Below are 20,036 nucleotides of genomic sequence, written 5' to 3' on the forward strand. Positions count from 1 at the left end.
TTGCTGGGGGTGTGGGGAAGGATGTCCCACCCCCCGGGGCCTCAAGAATTAAGCTATGGCAGATCTCTACCCATTGAGGTGTAGACCTCGGCCTTTTCTCTCTTCCAACTGTGAACTTCTGACCCAACCTCAGAAGGGCTCTGAGTTCTCTCCAACGAAGGCGGATTCCACTAAACCCACACTTAGGCCTCAGCCAGGAGCGATAATCCCCTTTTTCTCTAGAGCCAGGAGGAGGCGGGGAAGGGGGGGTGGGGGAAGGGAGGAGGCAGAGAGGCCCAGACAACGGACCTCCACCAAGGACCACCTAAGGCTTCCCTTAAAAGTGTGCAACCTGGCGGGGTAAAAGGAGAATGTGCCCCCTTCCCTAAACAGAAATTAACTTTTTAAAAAGAGGCCTAAACGCCTGAAGGGGAGCTGCAGTTAAGAGGCGCGGGACCACGAGCCGTGGGGACAGATGGGGGCCCCCCGAGCTGGACGTGGTGGTTCTGGCTCTGGTTTTTGTTTCTTGTTTTGTACTCACGGGAGCTGCAGGCGCAAAAAACAAACAGACAAAAAAAAGCTGCACAAAAAGGCCCTTCGTGGCTCCCAAACCATCCCGAGGCTTTAGTGGCTGTGAGCACCGTGGCGGGCGGCAAACCTAATGGCTTCCTCGGGGTCCCCCCCCCCCCCCGCCAGAGCTGTTCGCGCGCGCGTTTCCGCGACCCCACCGGAAGTCCCGCCTACATCCGCTGCCGTGCCCTTTTGGGGGCCCAAGCCCCCGAACTGGAGGGTGTGTGTGTGGGGGGGGGTGTCTTCCACAGAGTAGCCAGCCCCACACCTACAGCCTCGGGGGGAGAGGGAGGCCACACAGAGTCCGTGCCAGCGAACCGGCCTTGCAATCCTTCCCTGAGAAACGGCGTCGCGCGCCGGGAGGGCGGCGCGGGGCGTGGAGCTCTCGGGTGGCCCGGCGGTGGCTTCCGCTCCAGGACCCGGAAGGGGTCGCGCTGTCGCTGATGGGAGTTGTAGTCCGACCGTGGTTGGGGGGGGCCAGCGGCTCATGCGCCGTGCACCGAGGCTTGTTTCACATCTGTAACAACAGGTGAATTGGGCTTTTTATTCTCCCTTTTCGTGCCTCCCCCATCCTGGAGGAGCCTGCTGTAGCTGGGGGGGTGGTGGTCAGCACGAGGAAGGGGGTCCGGGTCCGCCCGCCAAGGCTTGCGGAGAGTAGGGCGGAGAAGCTGGCGGGCCCGAGGAGCAGGCCGGGCATCCTAGGCCTGCCTGGGAAACCGGCCTGGCCGAGCCTTGGGCAACCAGGCCTCGGCCTGCTGTTGCCATGGAGCCCGGGCGAGGGCGGGGGCCAGACCGGTCCGGTGGGGCGGTCCTCGCTGTGCCAGGGGCTCTGCCAGGGCCGCCGGAGTGGCCTCTCCATTGGCGCACCGACGCCTTCGCCTCTGGGGATGCTCCGTTTCCTCCAGGCCCAGCCTGGAGGAAGTGTCTCGAGTGCCCTGAGACCTTTTGTCTGCCCCTCCTCCCTCGTTTGCGCCTCCTGGACCGTTCGTCCCGAGAGGGAAAGAGAGAAAGACGGACAAGACAGAGGCCTGATGCATTGTAGCCCCTCTGGTTTGCCCCCTTTTTGCACCAACCTTGCTATCTGGGGGGGAGGCCAGAGAGATGAAATGTTCTTTGTTTGCTAGTGGTGACTTGCCCAATTTTGCAGGGAAGATCTAATGCATGTGAGGTTCTTTGTTTGCAGTCCCAGGGGTCCTCAGATTTCCCCCTAAGCCTGGAGTATGGCGGTCAGCATGCTTTTTTTTTCTAGCTACTCCTCTTGTAACGATATTGGTCACATAATTGAGATTTTTTTTTTTTTGCAGGGTGGATACTATGTTGCTTTATATTCCCAATCCTTGTAGGTAAACTGCAGCAAGCTCTAAACCTTGTCTCTTAGTCCCTGCCCACAGGCCAGAAGACACTGTCTGATGGAAACGTTTCCCTTCTACTTTCTTGAAAGGCCTCGACCAGCATCTTGTAATTTACCCTTAAATCTCAGTGCCTTGGTGTTTCCAAGGAAGGAGGCCTCTGCTGTATGGAGAATTTGGGGGTTGGTGTGAGAGCTTGTGTGCATTCACATCCTTTGCATTTTCTGCCTTGCTAGGTTGTCTTCTTCGTGCCCAAAGATACTGTCCATATATTTTATGTTGCTATGGTCCAAAGTTTTATCCACTGGCAGACTCTTGTACCCTTTCAAAACTTGGCATGAACCAAGGCGTGGTGCGTTTCTGCTTCCCTGTGGTATGCCAGAAGTAAAGTAGTTTACTTGTGGTGGGGAAAGTTTTAGAATCACATCAAATGTAGATTTCCAATCTGCCCTAAGGTAGCTATGAGATCTTGAGTAAGTTGTATACCTTGAACTTCCAATTTTCTTTCTTGGGAAAGATTTTTTTACCTTCTCCTAGAGTATTTTCAGAAAGGAAATGGGTTAGTCCATTGGAAGTACTTGGTGAACTGTAAAAATGATATTCCACATTGAGTTATTGTTATTTTCCCGATCTAGAAGAATGTTATAGCCCATTTATATACTTTAGGTAGATTTATGTTATAGTCATTATGGTCATTAGTTGGGCCGGGCATCAGTGGCTCACGCCTGTCATCCTAGCTACTCAGGAGGCTCAGAGCTGTGGATCATGGTTGGAAGCCAGCCTGGGCATAAAAGTCCCTTAAACTACTTAGAAAAAGCCAGAAGTGGCACTGTGGCTCAAGTGGTAGAGTGCTAGCCTTGAGTACAAAGAGGCTCAGGGACAGTGCCCAGGCCCTAGGACTGGCAAAAAGAAAAATGAAATTGGTTTTGTTCCAGACTTGGAGAAAATGCTTTTCAGGCCTACATGCCCTCCTTTATTTCGACATCTCCTTGGTATCTTGCAGGTGCTAGGTTAGGATAGTTCACATTCTTTTTTTTTTTTTTTTCTTGCTGGTCCTGGAGCTTGAACTCTGAGTGAGCCTGGCGCTGTCCCTGAGTGTTCTCAAGGCTAGCGTTCTCCCACTTGAGCCACAGCTCCACTCTCAGCTTTTTGCGATTAATTAGAGGTAAGAGTCTCATGGATTTTCTTGCCCACGCTGGCTTTGAACTGTGATCTTCAGATCTCAGCTTTTTGAATAGTTAGGATTACAGGCATGAGCCACTAGCACCCAGCAAACATGATTCTTTGTTGTTGTTGGTCATGGGGCTTGAATTCTGGGCTTGGGCGCTGTCCCTGCGCTCTTCAGCTCAAGGCGAGCACTCTACCACTTGAGCCACAACGCCACTTCCGGTTTTCTAGTGGTTTATTGGAAATGTGTATAATGGACTTTCTTGCCTGGGTTGGCTTAGCTCGGATTACAGGCATGAGCCACCAGCATCCGGCCCAGCAAACATTCTTGATGGTTGATGGGTCTAGAATGGGTCTTGGTAGGTCTTGAAGTAGGACTTGGGGTGTGTGTGTGTGTGATGGTAGGTCTTGAAGTAGGACTTGGGGGGGGTGTGTGTATGTGTGTGATGCCCCTAACAAAACTTGAAGCCAGTGTTGGTGGCTCACACCTGTAATCCTAGCTACTCAGGAGGCTGAGATCTGATGATCACGAATCAAAGCCAGCCCCGGCAGGAAACTCCGTGATACTCTTATCTCCGTTGAACCCCTCAGAAAACCGGAAGTGGCACTGTGGCTCAAGTGGTAGTATACTAGCCTTGAGCTGAAGAACTGAGGGCCAGCTCAGTTCTGTGATTGGTGCAACTTTGTTTCTCTTTGGGGATCACCCATCTAGTGACCCCTCCCCCTCGCAATTGTACTTCCCAGGAGGAGGCCCAGCCTCGTGATGAGGAATAGCAAGGGGAGAATTCAGCTCCAGTTCAAAAGCCTACAAAATCTGAGCCTGTTCCTGCGTTTGTAAGGTAAGTTCCTAGCCATGCGCGTAGCAGTGGTGGATCTCATTCATGCTTTGCCATATGGTAAAGCAGAAAGGCATGGTTAAATTCATGTGTTAGTTCCGTTTGTGGCTGTCTTGAAAGAGGAGTGTCATTCTTAGTCATTAGGAATCTCTGTCTTGAAATCACCCCATAGTATACCTAAAATCAAGTTGTGTTTAATTATGTTAAGAAATCTTGCTGGGCACCGGTGGCTCACACCTGTAATGCTAGCTACTCAGGAGGCTGAGATCTATCTAAGGCTCGAGGTTCAAAGCCAGCCTGGACAGGAAAGTTTGTGAGACTTTTAGCTCCAATTAACCAATCAAAAACTGGAAGGGGAGTTATGGCTCAAAGTGGTAGAGTGCTAGCCTTGAGCAAAAGAGCTCAGGGACAGTGCCTAGGCCGTCAATTCAGCCCCAGGACCAACAAAAAGGAAAGGAAAGGAAGAAGGAAGGAAGGAAGGAAAATCCTGATAGCATTTTACTTATCTCTATGTAACAGGATAAAAGAAAAAAACAGAGGTGTTTTGTTTGTTTTAATATCGCCACATTATAAGGAAAGCAGGCTTCTTTTGGAACTCTGAAATATGCTAGAGCTCTCTAAATTACTTTTAAGTCAAATAGTTTGGTACCTTGAATATCATACTATGTATTTCTTATGCTAGGAAACAAGATAGTATTCATAAGTCTTGATTGACACTGAAGAGCAGAGGCATTTTAACAACAAAACCCAAGAGTCGGGCTGGGAAGGTGGCTCAGTGGTAGAGTGCTTGTCTTGCATGTACAAGGCACCGGGTTCGATTCCTTAGCACCACATAAACAGAAAAAGCTGGGAAGTGGTGCTGTGGCTCAAGTGGTAGAGCGCTCACCTTGAGCTGAAGAGCTGAGGGACAGTGCCCAGGCCAAGTTCAAGCCCCACAACCGACCAAAAAGAAAAAATAAAAACCAAAACCAAGAGTCGTATTTCTGAAACAGTCAACTGAGAATTCCTTAGCAAGAAAGTATTGTTTCTTAGCGATCACTTTAAGATGCCTTGTATTTTAAAATACTCAGGTTTGCTTTAAAACTAGGATCCAAAATGATATGCTTTTTTAAAAATTTTAATTTGGATAGGAGGAGTTTGTAGACTGTAACTTCTTCAAGTAAATTGTATCATCGTTGCTATTGTATTGAAGTTTTCTCTCTGAGCTACCATATCTTATCGGCTGAAATTTCCGGCATCCCTGGGGGAGAGAAAGCCATCAGGGCAGACCTGCTATGGACCTGAAAGATTCAGCCCCAGGTTAGCCCTCCACTCCCCACTCCCCCATAATTTGACAATGAGAGGAAATAATAGTCCAGCAGGACCCTGTAGGTAACCCAGGAGATTCCTTGTAATAATGAACATTTACCTAGAAGGCTAAAATATTGTGTAGAATAATGGATGGATGGATGGATGGATGGATGGATAGATGGATAGATTGACTGTGCCCATTCTGGGGCTTGAACTCAGGGCCTTGATTGATTGATTGACTATGCCCATCTTGGGACTTGAACTCAGGGCCTGGGTGTTATCCCTGAGATACTTTTTCTTAAGACCTAGTGCCCTTCCACTTGAGCCTCAGCTCCATTTCTGCCTTTTTGGTGGCTAATTGGAGATTAAGAGTCTCATGGACTTTCCTGCCTCCTGGGCTGGCTTCGGACCATGATCCTCAGTCTTCTGAATAACTAGGATGACAAGTGTGAGTTGCCAGCGCCCAGCTGTGTAGATGTTTTTTAAACTAGGGTTACTAAAAATTATGGTACCTAATCTAATACCATCTTGCTTAAATATCAGTCTAGGTGTATTTAGTCAGTTGTGTTCTGTTTTGTTTTGTTTTCCTATCAGCTTTAGGTATTCCTCAATTAAATGTACTAATGAGTGAAATGTACCAAAATCCTTTGTATGGTGGTGCTAGCCTTTAATCCTGGCACTTGTGTAGCTGAAATGGAGAAGGTCATAGCTGGCTTACATAGCAAAAGCTTGTCTCAAAAAAAAAAAAAAAAAAAAGCTGGGCACCAGTGGCTCACGCCTGTAATCTTAGCTACTCAGGAGGCTGAGATCTGAGCATCACAGTGGTTCAAAGCCAGCCCGGGCAGGAAAGGCCCTGAGGCTCTTATCTCCAATAAATCACTCAGAAAACAGGAAGTGGCGCTGTGGCTCAAGTGGTAGAGAGCTAGCCTGGAGCTGAAGAGCTGAGGGACAGCGCCCAGGCCCAGAGTTCTAGCCCCATGACCGACCAAAAAAAAAAAAAGCAGGGCTGGGAAGGTGGCTCAGTGGTAGAGCGCTTGCCTTGTATGCTCGAGGCCCTGGGTTCGATTCCTCAGCACCACATAAGCAAACAGAAAAAAGCCGGAAGTGTGGCGCTGTGGCTCAAGTGGTAGAGCGCTCGCCTTGAGCTGAAGAGCTGAGGGACAGCGCCCAGGCCCAGAGTTCTAGCCCCATGACCGACCAAAAAAAAAAAGCACCAAAAGTTTTGGCTAATAGTTGTGTTTCAACTTAATATTTATGCTTAGATATTAACAAATTTTTTTAATTCTAATTATTAATTGTAAATTTATAGTTGGTCATCTCTTAGAGACATAGAGGCTCTACCATGGAAAGCATAAAAAGTTGTGTGTGTGTGTGTGTGTGTGTGCGCGCGCGCGCATGTGTGCACGTGCGCGCATGCGCTGGTCCTGGGGCTTGAACTCAGGGCCTTGTTACTTTCCTTACCACTTGAGCCACAGCTCCACTTCCAGCTTTTTGCTGGTTAATTGGAGATAAGAGTCTCACAGACATTCTTGTCCAGGCTGGCTTTCTACCACACACCACAATCCTCAAATCTCAGCCCCCTGAGTAGCTAGAATTACAGGCCTGAGCCACCAGTGGGCCCCTTCCAACCAAAAAAGCTTTTTATTCCAGATCTTTAACCAATTACTCTTTGATGTTATCAGTCCAATCTTATTCCTGAGGCCCCATATGCCAGTTTGTCCTTAAAAGCAATTCACAGTTCCTTTTCCTGATGCCACATGAGACTGGGCATCCATAAGGGATTCGTTTCCTCTTGGAAGGGTCACAAGGAAATCTGCAAGTATTGTAATGAAGTGCAACTGTATCTCTCAAAATGCAGGGCTGGGAATGTGGCTGAGTGGTAGAGTGCTCACCTAGCATGCATGAAGCCCTGAGTTCGATTCCTCAGTACCATACAAACAGAGAAAGCCAGAAGTGGTGCTGTGACTCAAGTGGTTGAATGTTGTTAACCTTGAGCCAAAAAAAAAGCTTGCTGTCCCTGAGTTCAAGCTCCAGGACTGGCAAAATAAAAGTAAAAGACAAAATGCATCCCTTTCTGTTTAACAAGAAGAAAGCTCTCAATTACAAAGAAGGGTACATGTAATTAAAGCAGAGGTCACCTTCCCATCATTAAGATTGAGGGGTTGCAGTGGAGCTCTCTAGTGAAGAGCTTTTTTGTTTTGTTTTGTTTTGTTTTCTCATCTTTTGTACAATTGAAAGTCTTCTGTGCAGTTCTTGGAACAGGAATATGAAACTGTTGCCTTTTGACCCTCCTTAGGATTCCAGCTTCCCCTCTTGGCCAGACATGTTCAGCTTGGACTCATTCAGAAAAGGTAAGAATGTAACTGCATCTGTGGCCTCACACCTTCCTCTTTGGGATTCACAGCTGTGAAAGCTGTGAGTTTTCTTTACCACTGCATAGTTATCTTCTCAGAGTAGCTTTTCAAAGCCCTTGCCTTCCCTTCCTCTGCATGCAGACCTTGTGCCTTCTATCCTGGCCTGGTATGTGTTTTGCCGCCCCCTCTTCAGCCTTCTCTCATTTCTCTGTTTATCCAAATCTTGCCTTTTTTCTAGGCTGGTGTTTTCCACCATCTGCCCCATGAATCTTTTCCTGATTTCTCTTGATCAAATACAGTCCTTCTATAACTTACTTTAGCAACATGTCCATGTTAACCTATGATTAGTCTATGCCAAATTCATGCATTCATTTATTTGTGTTTGTTGATCATGGGGCTTGAACTCAGAGCCTAGGGTGCTGTCGCTGAGCTTTATGGCTAACGTTCTGCCACTTTGAGCCACAGCCCCACTTCTGGTTTTTTGGTGGTTAAATGGACATAAGAATCTCACAGACTTTCCTGCCTGGGCAGGCTTTGAACTGTGATCCTGAGATCTCAGCTTCCTGTGTAACGGCGATTACAGGCATGATTCCCTGGAGCCTGGTTAAATTCTGCGCGCGCGCGCGTGTGTGTGTGTGTGTGTGTGTGTGTGTGTGTGTGCTGGAGCCTGGTTAAATTCTGTGTGTGTGTGTGTCCTGGAGTTTGAACTGAGCACCTAGGCACTGAGTTTTTATGCTCAAGGCTCGCTCTCTACTACTTGAGCCACAGCTCCACTTCCAGATTTTTTTGGTGCTTCAGTGGAGATAAGAGTCTTTCAACTTCCTGGGCTGGCTTTGAACCATGATCATCAGATCTCAGCTCCTGAGTAGCGAGGCTTTTACAGGCCTGAGCCACCAGTGCTCACCACAATTTTTTTTTTTTTTTTTGCAACATTGGATCAGGAACTCCCTGTATCCAATATCCAAGGCTTGTGCTGTCCCAGCATTTTGTACATAATAAGTCTCAGTAAACACTAGCAGAAGTATATAAGGTTATTATCAGTGGTCATATGAACTCCAACAAGTCTTGAGCGTAGAGGTTCGTAACAGATGAGATGAGGAGGTTGTATAAACTACTGAAAAATTAATTACATTGTCACTAGTTCAGGATATATTTAACTGGTGAGAGTTTCAGGAGCCAAGATCCTGAGGAGTTTGTGTGTCTTAGACAAGAGCATAACTTCAAGGGAATGAAGAGTAAAAAGCCCCTGTCCTATATTGAAGCTGATATGAGTTTGAGGCTCCACTGAACATGTTGTGTTACTAAATAATAACTAAGTTAGAATGCTTTTTTATCTTATTTTTGTGCCAGTCCTGGTTCTTGAACTTAAAGCCTCGGCCCTATTCTGGAGCTTCTTTGGCTCAAAGCTAGCACCCTACCACTTGAGCCACAGCACCACTTCTGGCTTTTTCTGTGCATGTGGTACTGAGGAACTGAACCCAGGACTTCATGCACACTAGGCAAGCACTCTACTGCTAAGCTACATTCCCAGCCCTGTCCAGAGCTTTTGATTAAATAAATTCTCCTGATTGTGTCTCCCTTCCATCTTACGTTCTTCAGTGCCTGGGAACCACTAGCCAGGTGGTACCATGTGTATACTCAGAATGGGGCCAGAAAGAGGGATGGATGGATGTCCCAACGTTCAGAGAAACCTCTTTAGTCCCTCCATTTGATTTCATGGTGCTTGAAAGATTAATTTTTTCTCGAACTGGAGGTTAGGCTCAAGTGGTTAAGTACTAGCCAAGTGAGAGCAAGAAGCCCAAATTTCAAGCCCCACATACACAAACATAAGCAAATAAGTTTTTTATTTGATTTTGGTGGTCATAAGACATGAACTAGATACTGTCCCTGAGCTTCTTTTGCTAAAGACAAGCACTCTACCACTTCCAGTGCTCTAGTGGTTAATTGGAGATAAAGAATTTCATGGACTTTCCTGACTGGGCTGGCTTTGAACCCCAATCCTCAGATTTCAGCCTCCTGAGTAGCTAAGATTACAGGGGTGAACCATCAGCACCCAGCTTCACAAATAAATTTTGTCATTATATTTTTCTTCTTTTCTCTTTTTTTCTTTCTCTTTTGGCTAAGAAAGGAAAAAACCTGAAGGTTAGATTAGTATAGACAGCACAGTTGTTTCCTGAGCTGTAAACATCACTTAATTACTCTGTGTTTACGTAATAAGCAGAGAGGTTTGTCACCACTTGTAAAAGGGATGTGGTTCCAAGGATCAGATGTGTTAATAGGTGTTAACTGCTTAGAAGAAGGCCTGACCCCTCATAAACTCACAATCCATATTATCATTAAGAGGCTTTAGTGCATAATATGGTCTGACTTTGGGCCTTGATTGTTTACAAGTAAGTAGTATGTACTAACTAACAATCATTTTATGCTTGAAAATCTCAAAGAGAACAGTCACTAATCAGAAAGACTATATTGGATATTTTCCTTCAGGCAAACACTGGCCCTGGGGGCTTGAACTCAGGGGTCTGGGTACTGTCCCTGAGCTTTTTTGCTCAAGGCTGATATTTTACAAGTTGAGTTACAACTCCATTTCCAGCTTTGGGGTAGTTCATTGGAGATAAGCTTTTGTGCTCAAGGCTAGCACTCTACCACTTTAAGTCATAGGTCCACTTCTGTTTTCTGGTGGTTCCTTGGAGATAAAGAATCTCAAGGACTTTCCTGCCCCAGCTAGATTTGCACTGTGATCCTCAGATGTCAGCCTCCTGAGTAGCTAGGATGACAGGTGTGAGGCACTGGTACCTGGTGGGTTTACTTTACATATATTTCTTTGCTCCTCAGGAGGAGATGATGAGCTAAACTTCCTAAGATAGCTTTAGTCTTGGGAGGAAATACCAAGTGAAAAGCTTGGGGCCACTGAATCAAACTTCCTAGCCTTCAAAACTACTTCTCCCTAACACTGTCATGATGATAACGGACTTTCTTCTGTTTGCTAGGGGTATAGTGACAATATTAGAAATAATGTGGGAAAAGCTCCCTACCCAGCCCTTTATCTTGAACATACCAAACTCTTTATAAAAGTGAATTAGTTGATCTTTTCATTGCTCAGGCCTGTAGCTATAAGAATACAGCCTGAAACCAGCCACTGGTGGCTCACACCAGGGCCTCATGCATGCAAGGCAAGCACTCTACCACTGAACCGCCTTCCCAACCCCCATCTTTCCTATGAACATAATTCAACAGAGCATTTTGGTTCAAGTACCTGCTCTGTCAGCTACAAAGCCACCAGAGTCCGGACTCAGCAAAGCAAACGGAGTCTTCTGTGAGAAGGTACTCAGGAGACTATGGCTGGAGAATCATGAGTTTTCTGCCAGCCTGCACTACATAGCATGACTCCGTCTGGAAAAGAAAACAACACAAAACAAACCAGATGCCTGTGGCTCATGTCTGTCATCCTAGCTACTCAAGCTGAGATCTGAGCAGCATGGTTTGAAGCCAGCTCAAGCAAGGAAGACTGTGAGAAACTCTTATCTCCAACTAACCACCAAAAAGCTGGAAGCAGTAAAGCACTAACCTTGAACCAAAAACTCCAGTGAGAGTGGGCAAGGCCCTAAGTTCAAGCCCCAGGACCAGCACCAAAATGAAAAACCCAGAGGCTTACATCATAGCTTCAGTGGTTGAGTGCTTGTCTAGCAAAAACTCAGCTCTGAGTTTAAACTATAGTACTGTTGAATGAAACAAAAGCAAAGAAGTCTTTAAAAATGGGGGGGGATGAGTCAGCCAGGCGCTGGTGGCTCCTGCTTGTAATCCTAACTACTCAGGGAGGCTGAGATTTAAGGATTGTCGTTCAAAGCCAGCCCAGTCAGAAAAGTCTGAGAGACTCTTATCTCCAATAAACTACTCAGAAAAGGCCAGAAGTGGCACTGTACACTGTAACTCAAGAGGTAGAGAGCAGCTTAGGTAGAGAGAAGCTTAGGGACATTGCCCAGGCCCTAAGTTCAAGCCCAGTGAGCAGGAGGTGGGGGGGGGGGAGGCTGGGAACATTAGTAAGAATGTACATTTTCCTCGTTCTGAAATGCTTCATGAAGTAACACTCATCAAATATTCCTCCCTTTGCTCTTTTTAAATCCCGCATTCTTGAATATGAATGAGGACATTTTTCAAACAGGCATAGAACGGTTGAGCTTATGATTTGTAGCTTTCAATTCAAGGGAGGAACTGGAATTAATTCCAAAGTCAACTTTAATCCTAGGCACTTAGTTCCAAATACTATAAGTGTTTCTTCTATAACACCATATATATTTTTTTCTTCTTTCTTCCTCCCTTCCTTCCTCCTACCCTCCCTCTCTCCCTCCCTCCCTTCCTTCCTTCCTTCCTTCCTTCCTTCTCTCCTTCCCTCTTTCCCCTTCCTCCCTCCGTTCCCTCTTTTTTTTTTTTGTGGGTCGTGGGGCTTGAACTCTGGGCCTGGGCGCTGTCCCTCAGCTCTTCAGCTCAAGGCGAGCGCTCTACCACTTGAGCTACAGCGCCACTTCCGGTTTTCTGGTGGTTTATTGGAGATAGGAGTCTCACGGTCTCTCCTGCCTGGGCTGGCTTTGAACTGCCATCCTCAGATCTCAGCCTCCTGAGTAGCTAGGATTACAGGCGTGAGCCACCAGCCCCCGGCTCCTCCCTTCCCTCTTGTATTCTTTCCCTCCCTCCCTCCCTCCCTCCCTCCCTCCCTCCCTTCCTTCCTTCCTTCCATTTTCTGGCCAGGACTGGACCTATCTCAAGGTCCCAGGCCAGAGTTAGCACTCTGCCACTTAAACCACATCCTCTGACTTTTTTGCTGGTTATTTGAAGATAAGACTCTGGTAGATTTGACTACCCCGGCTGGCTTGGAACCTCGATCCTCAGGTCTCAGCCTTCTGAGTAGCTAGGATGACAGGCGTGAGTCACTCCTGCCCAGATTTATGCCTTCCTTAACTCAGCTCTTCTACCTTTCTATGGAAAACTAGGGGGAATATCTTCAGTTTAGTTCAGATATTTAGAGAGTCTTAAAAATGTACTTTATAGTCACTGATGAGTGGCATTTAGGCTAAATGAATGCACATATTTGGAATGGCACTTTTAGAAAAGGAGTCTGTGGATCTGCTTTTAGCAGCCACTAGACTTGATTCCAATAATTCACAAATCCCTTCATTGTTCTTCCATAGAGGGAAACCATAATGTGAGATTGGAGACTAAGGTGGCCAAAGTTGAAACCTTACCAACTGCTTAGATAGCTACCAAAAGTTGAAGATGGAGCTGGATGCTGGTGGCTCATGCCTGCCATCCTAGCTGCTCAGGAGGCTGAGATCTGAGGATCATGATTCACAGCCAACCTGGGCAAGAAAAATCTGTGAAACTTTTTTTTTTTCTTTTTTGCCAGTCTTGGGGTTTGAACTCAGGGCTGGGCACTGTCCCTGAGCTTCTTTTGCTTAAGGCTAGCACTCTACCACTTGAGCCACAGTACCATTTCGTTTTTTTTTTTTTCTGTTTGTGTGGCACTGATTTTCTGTCTATGTAATACTGAGGAATGGAACTCAGGGCTTCATACATGCTAGGAAGCACTCTACCACTAAGCCACATTCCCAGCCCATTTTATTTATTCTTATTTTTTATTTTTTGCCAGTCCTGAGGCATGAACTCAGGGCCCAGGCACTATCCCTGAGCTTCTTTTTGCTCAAGGCTAGCATTCTACCACTTGAGCCACAGCACCACTTCCAGCCTTTTCTGTGTAGGTGGTACTAAGGAATGGAACCCAGGGCTTCATGCATGATAGACAAGCACTCTACTACTAAGCCACCTTCTCAGACCCCTGTTCTATTCTTTTAGAGAGTAGACAAGACACATGTTAAACTCAGAGAGAACAGGAAGGGTTTGAGGCCTTTTTGAGATCCAAGAAGGGATCTCTACAAGGACATGGTGTGAGATATATATCCCAAAGTCAATCAGCAGCCCTGCTGCCCACAAACTCCTCATGGATGCTCTTAGGGCGAGTCAGTTCAGGGCTCTATACTATGGGAAGGAGGGGTCCAGGGAGGGGGTGACTGACCACATGTTGTTCTAATACCCTCTGTTTCCGCCCCCCTAGATCGGGCCCAGCACAGACAACGTCAGTGCAAACTCCCCCCACCCCGCCTTCCACCCATGTGTGTCAACCCCGCCCCTGGAGGGACCATCTCTCGAGGTAAGGGAGGGGCCTAGCCTCCAGCATCACTGTGGTCCAGGGTCTGCCAGGAGGTGGGGTTTCAGTGGGAACCTGGGTATGGGGCTCTAGGGCCTCTGAAAAGTAAGTCAGGGGGGAGGATGGGCTTAGCAGAGCTGGTGGAACCCTTGGGAGAGAGTTCTTGGAAAGCTCTGGGCTCTTCACAATCCTTGGTTAATATGGCTTGACCCCCCCCACCCCTCCCCCAGTCTCCTGGAATAAAGTCTGAGCCTATTCTGCTGAGGTCTTCTGCACACCCGCATAGAGAACATTGTAGCTTTCTAGGGAAGGCTCTTAACTCACAAAAGACAGCAGGTGCTTGTAGCCTGGGCCAGAGTGACGATCCTGATCTCTTCCCAGCGTCCACCATCTTGCAGCCTTTGGGAATGCCCAGTCAAATTCCTTCCCTGTCTCCCGTCCAGCCCCTCAAAGCACTTTACTGACATTAAAATCCACCTGTCAGTCTATTGGCAAGGGAAAGCCATCTTTGAGAGGAGAGAATGTCACACCCCCCCCCCAATATAAGTGACAACCTCAGGCTTTACTGTGCCCTTTAGAAACAGGGGCCACAAGAGCATTTCTACTCATGAGCCTCTTTTCTCCCCCCTCCCCAAACTTAGATCTTTTTTAGGTTTACCAACTCCAGCATCCCTGGTGGCTTTTCTTTCCATTTTTTTCTTTTCTTTTTTTAATTAATTTATGTTTTTGTCTTGTCAGCTGTTCTTAGGCTACCTGTTAACATGGAAAGAGAATGATGTTAGCTGAGAAAAGATTTTTGTTCTCATCTAGAGACAGACAGCTAACCTACCCCGGGCTCTTGTCTTGTAAAGTGCTTTGAAGGTTTAGAGCTTGGGAAGGGTATAAGGGCCGGTGCTACTGCACAGATCCTGCCCTTTTGCTACATTATTAGCCCTTCCTGATAGGCAGCAGTTAAGATAACAGTAGCCGTGTGTCCTTCCAGCCCCTTTGTGACTACTTGACTTAGGTGTTAAAGAAATGCCACCCCTTACCATTGCCAAAACAAGAGTTGATTGCCCTTTTTTTTTTTTTTTCCTTTCTTAAAATGCCCTGTAACTCGAAAAGGCTGAACGTTAACATTTCCAACATGGCAGGTGAGTGGTCCTGAGAGTGTCAGATGTGCTTTTGGTAAAGCTGGAAGATGGTTTAGTGGGGGCACTCAGCAGTGCTGGGGCTCAGGGGATGGGCGGCTGCCCTGTGGGATGGCCCATAGGTGCTACACGCTCTCCCTGCCTTTTCCCAGAGGAGCATGCCCCCCCCCCCCCATGAGCCTGCTGAGCTGTGCCTGCGAAAGCATCCACGTGGTGTGCTTCTTGCCTTTCCCTGGTAGAAATGACATACAACTTAGCCTCTCTATGACCACGTGATTGTTAGGCTTTTCTGCTATGTTCTCTCTTGTCTTCCTTGCCTTTCCTTTCTCCTTTCCTTCCCTTTCCCTTCCTTCTTCCCCTTCCTTCTTCCCCTTCCTTCTTCCTCCCTCTTCCCTTTCCCTTTCCCCTTCTTCTTCTCCTTGCCCCTCCTTCCCTTCTTTCTCACCTTCCTTCCTTCCTTCCTTCCTTCCTTCCTTCTTCCCTTCCTTCCTTCCTCCCTTCCTTCTTCCCTTCCTTCCTTCCTTCCTTCCTTCCTTCCTTCCTTCTTTCTTTCCTTCTCTCTCTCTCTCTTTCTTTCTCTCGATAATCTTTGCTATATTGCCCAGGCTGATTTCAGACTCCTGGGCTCAATTGATCCTTCTACCTCAGCCTTTTTATTGGTTTATTTGTTTTTGTTCATCATAAGGCTTAAACTCTGGGCCTGGGCCCTGTCTGAGCTCTACCACTTTGAGCTACAGCTTCACTTCTGGTTTTCTGGTGGTTTGTTGGAGATAAGAGTCTCATGGACTTTTCCTGCCAGGGGTGGCTTTGAACCGTGATCCTCAGATTTCAGCCTCCTGAATAGCTAGGATTATAGGTGTGAACCACTGGTGCCCAGCTACCCCACAATTCCCTGGAGACTTTACTGGTGCTTTTGCCTTTAAGATGGTGTATGGCAGAGACAATTTCTCATGCATTGAAATTAAAAAAAAAAAAGTCTCCAGAATGGTGGCCATATATGTGGAGTACAGAGTCCCTCAGACTCAGAATATAGAATTGGAAAAAAAAAAAAAAAACAAGCCCAAGATCAAGGGTGAATAAATGAAGAAAGCTCACCTCAGTGTGTCACCTGTATACCTTCAGCACCTACTCAAATCTGAGACTTGGAGCAGTAGAAAGCACCAAGTGGTAACACTGTATCTGCTGGGATTGGGGAGGGGAGGGGCACAGTCTGCCCTCTCCCATCTCTGCTCCTCTCCCATCTCTGCTTAATGTAGTGGTGGGTTTTCTTTTAACCAAGGGATCTGTGGCTTTCCACATGTGGAAAGGGAATTCCTGCAGCAGGGTGACCTGGCTGAAGTAGCTCGCCTTACTCTCTCACTGATAGCCAGGTTGACTACTCCTTGCTGTTTTGGCCGTCCATAAGATAATCTATTACTGAGTGACTAGTCATTGTGTGTTGGCCAAGCCCCTCAGTCTCTTTAGGTGCTGGTTGTTTCTCTCCTATTCTCTCCATACATTCTCCAGTCTGCCCCAAAGCTTGACCTGTCAAAAGCTTCCTCCTATTGTCTTTTCTAGGGGGCTTATTTTATTTTGTTGTTTGTTTGTGCCAGTCCTGGGGCTTGAACTCAGGACTTGGGGCACAGTCCTTGAGCTCTTTGTGCTCAAGACTAGTATTCTAGCACTTGAGCCACAACTCCACTTGCAATTTTCTGGTAGCTGATTGCAGATGAAAGTCTCATAGACTTTCCTGCCCAGGTTAGCTTTGACTTGCAATCCTCAGATCTCAGCCTCCTGAATACCCAGGATTGTAGGCATGAGCCATTGGCACCTGATATCTTGGGGGCATTTTTAGGTTCTAGGTGTTTAGAGCCTTTGTATTTTGATTCCATGCTGGTAGATGTAACACATGAAGCAGAACAAGACATACTTGATTCTGAAGTTCTCAGAGATATCTAAACCAGTAACCTCTTCCCATTTTCAGAACTTATTTCTTTTTTTCACAGGTAAAGGAGATAATTTTTCTCTCTCGCAAGAATGTTGAGAAGGGGTTGGGAATGTGGGTTAGTGGTAGAGTGCTTGCCTAGCATGCATGAAGCCCTGGGTTCAATTCCTCATGGAAAAAGCTGGAAGTGGCACTATGGCTCAAGTGGTAGAGTGCTAGCCTTGAACAAAAGAAGCCCAGGGACAATGCCTAGGCCCTGAATTCAAGCCCTAGGACTGGCCAAAAAAAAAAAAAAGAATTTTTGAGAAGACTTAACTATTAGCAAAAGGAAAGAGCCTCAGCCCTCTTACTTACTTCAAAATCTTCTTCAACAAAAGTTCACAAAGGTTTTTGTGCATCAGATGGTAAATGTATTTGAGATTTTGCAGGCTATACATTTTCTGTGGCAGTTAACTTTGCCATTATAGCACGAAAGCAGTTATAGATTATACATAACTACAAAACCGTATTTTTGTCCTATTAAAACTTTATTTATAATAATAGGCAATGGGCTAGATTTGGTCTCTAGGCTATAATTACCCAACTCCTGCTCTGGACCACAGAACTAGAAGGGTTCTGCTCTGGGGGCTGGGAAGGTGGCTCAGTGGTACAGTGCTTGCCTATCATGCATGAAGTCCTGGGTTCGATTCCTTAGTACCACATACACAGAAAAAGCCAGAAGTGGCACTGTGGCTCAAGTAGTAGAGTGCTAGCCTTGAGCAAAAGAAGCTCAGGGACCATGCCCAGGCCAAGTTCAAGCCCCAGGATTGGCCAAAAAAAAAAAAAAAGGCTTGCAAAAGTGAACTATTTTCTTTTCTTTTTTTTTTTTGGTCCAGTTGTGGGGCCTGAACTCTGGGCCTGGGCACTGTCCCTCAACTCTTCAGCTCAAGGCTAGCACTCTACCACTTGAGCCACAGCGCCACTTCCGGCTTTTTGTTTTCTGCTTATGTGGTGCTGAGGAATCGAACCCAGGGCCTCACGCATGCAAGGCAAGTGCTCTACCACTGAGCCACCTTCCCAGCCCAAGTGAACTATTTTCTCAGGGTGACACTATTAGAACATTTTTATACATATATATATATTATATTGTGTGTGTATTTTTTTAAATTAACTTTTTGCTAGCACTGTGTCTTAAACTCAGTGCAATGTACCCTTGGCTTTCTTCCTCACAACTGGCACTCTACCACTAGAGCCATGCCTCCAGCCCAGATTTTCACTGGATAAGTCTTACAGACCTTCCTTCCTTGTTTCCTTGCCAGTCCTGCAGCTTGAATTCAGGGCAGGGCCTAGGCACTGTCCCTAAGCTTCTTTTTCTCAAGGCACGCATTCTACCACCTGAGCCACAGCACCACTAACGCCTTTTTCCGTTTTAAGTGGTACTGAGGAGTCGAACCCAGAGCCTCATGCATGCTAGGCAAGCACTCTTCCACTAAGCCACATTCCCAGCCTTCTTGCAGACTTTTCTATCTGGCCTTTGAACTGTGTGATACTCCCAAGTCTCAGCCTCCTGAGTGGCTCAGATGGCAGGCATGGGCACTAGCACCCACCATGTGTGTTGCATGCGTGTGCGCACACACATTAACATAAAGTTCAGAGCATCTGCTATTATGAACTCCCCTAAAATTATTGATCAGCTTGAACACTTAGCCACTCCTGGCCAGTCTGATCTTTGTAGTTCTCCCTTTTACCCCTTGGGAATCCAAAAAATGGTGGCATTTCCATCATAAGCTACAAGGCTGCCGAAGTAGAGCGCAGTACTGAGGGCTTCAGAAAGGATCTGTTGAAGTAGTGTCTTTCTGTCTATGCTTGTTTCTTTCAACTTGTCAGGCACCAGAATTTGTCAAGTTTGTCTTCAGCTACTGTAGCCCCTTCCTGGCTCAGTACACATCCAGATTCTTCTGAGGGAATATAGTCAGCTGACTGTCTTTGAGCATGATTCCAGAAGCTGGATGGCTATGTAGAAATTAATGAGTCCCCTGGTCAAATGCAAAGCCCTGGGATCATCATTCTTCTGAGTGGGGTATGTTTGATAACTGAGGGTAGCCACAGTTGCTTTGTCAGATAATTACTCCCTCTTGTGCCTTTCTTGGAAAAGACCCACTGAGGAGTAAATGGAGGAGTTGAAGTTTGAGGCTGTCCCATCCCACCTGAGTCTGTCTCTAAGGGACTGTTCTCCATGATTTACATTCCCAGAAGCTAGGAACTTCTCTCCCAGGGCAATCTGCAAAGCCTTCTTTGGAATATTCTTATTTGATCCTAACCACAGCCACCAAAAAAAAAAAAAAAATGAGTAGAACAAATTTGTTGTAATTATTCCGGTTGATGAACTTGCCTAAGCTACTCAGTTGGCAAGTAGCAGTGTTGGGTGAGACTGAGCCGTAGATGTTATGATTCAGATCCTATGTGTTCCCCCATACATAGCCTTATTTATTTGTGTTTTTTTTTCTCATTATCTGGGAACTTGTTTAAAAAGGTCCCCAGAGCTAGATACTGGTGGCTCCCACCTGTCAGCTATTCAGGAGGCTGAGATCTAAGGTTCTTGAAGCCAGCCTGAGTAGGGAAGCTTGTGAGACTCTTCATCTCCAGTAAACTACCAAAAAAAAAGGAGAAAGAAAGCCAGAAGTAGAGCCGTGGCTCAAATGGTAGAGAACTAGCCTTGAGCAAAAGAAGCCCAGGGACAGTGCCCAGACCCTGAGTTTAAGCTCCAGCACACCCAAAGTCTTTGTCAGAGCCTTGAAGAGAAATAACGATCCAGGCCTACTGTTGTGGAAATGGATTCCCACCTGGGCTTCCAAACAAGCAAGCAGCAGCCGCAGACTCCAACTGTCCCTTCAATACTTCTTGAGCCGATGCTGGTAGCGCGCTCGTCTCGCATGCATGAAGCCCTGGGTTCGATTCCTCAGCACCACAGACACAGAAGAGGCCAGACGTGGCGCTGTGGCTCAAGTGGTAGAGGGGTAGCCTGGAGCTTCACAAGCAGCTCAGGGACAGCGCTCGGGCCCCGAGTTCCAGCCCCAGGACGGGCAAAAGAAAGAAATCTCCGTCCCGGGCTCCAGGTGCCTCACCAGACTCGCTTTGTAGGTCGTTCTCGGATGAGGGTGCGTGCGGCCGGTTGGGCAGTTAGTTCCTACCCCCGGGGTCGGGCCTTCCCCTTAGCCCGGCAGCCCGGCTCGCTGCGAGCGGGGATCCCCCGCGGGGA

The 20,036-nt window shown here is 47.0% G+C and overlaps 1 protein-coding gene across 4 annotated transcripts in view; it reads left to right on the plus strand.

Moving 5' to 3' along the window:
* Nucleotides 1-893: 893 nt before the first annotated feature.
* Nucleotides 894-20,036, plus strand: part of Dhx30 (DEAH (Asp-Glu-Ala-His) box helicase 30) — a 32,439-nt gene continuing 13,296 nt past the window's right edge. The window contains exons 1-6 of one of the 4 annotated variants that reach the window (XM_013028163.1): nt 1,016-1,078; nt 3,810-3,904; nt 5,094-5,200; nt 7,488-7,542; nt 13,652-13,747; nt 14,849-14,877. In XM_013028163.1, coding sequence (XP_012883617.1) covers nt 5,176-5,200; nt 7,488-7,542; nt 13,652-13,747; nt 14,849-14,877 — 205 coding nt within the window. In that variant the 5' untranslated portion in view covers nt 1,016-1,078; nt 3,810-3,904; nt 5,094-5,175. Of the gene's footprint in view, nt 1,079-3,809; nt 3,905-5,093; nt 5,201-7,487; nt 7,543-13,651; nt 13,748-14,848; nt 14,878-20,036 lie in introns of all 4 variants that reach the window. The other 3 variants (XM_013028166.1, XM_013028165.1, XM_013028164.1) reach the window with 3 other exon arrangements.

This window comes from Dipodomys ordii, unplaced genomic scaffold (genome assembly GCF_000151885.1).
Source record: "Dipodomys ordii isolate 6190 unplaced genomic scaffold, Dord_2.0 Scaffold107, whole genome shotgun sequence".
NCBI classification, from domain to species: Eukaryota; Metazoa; Chordata; class Mammalia; order Rodentia; family Heteromyidae; genus Dipodomys; species Dipodomys ordii.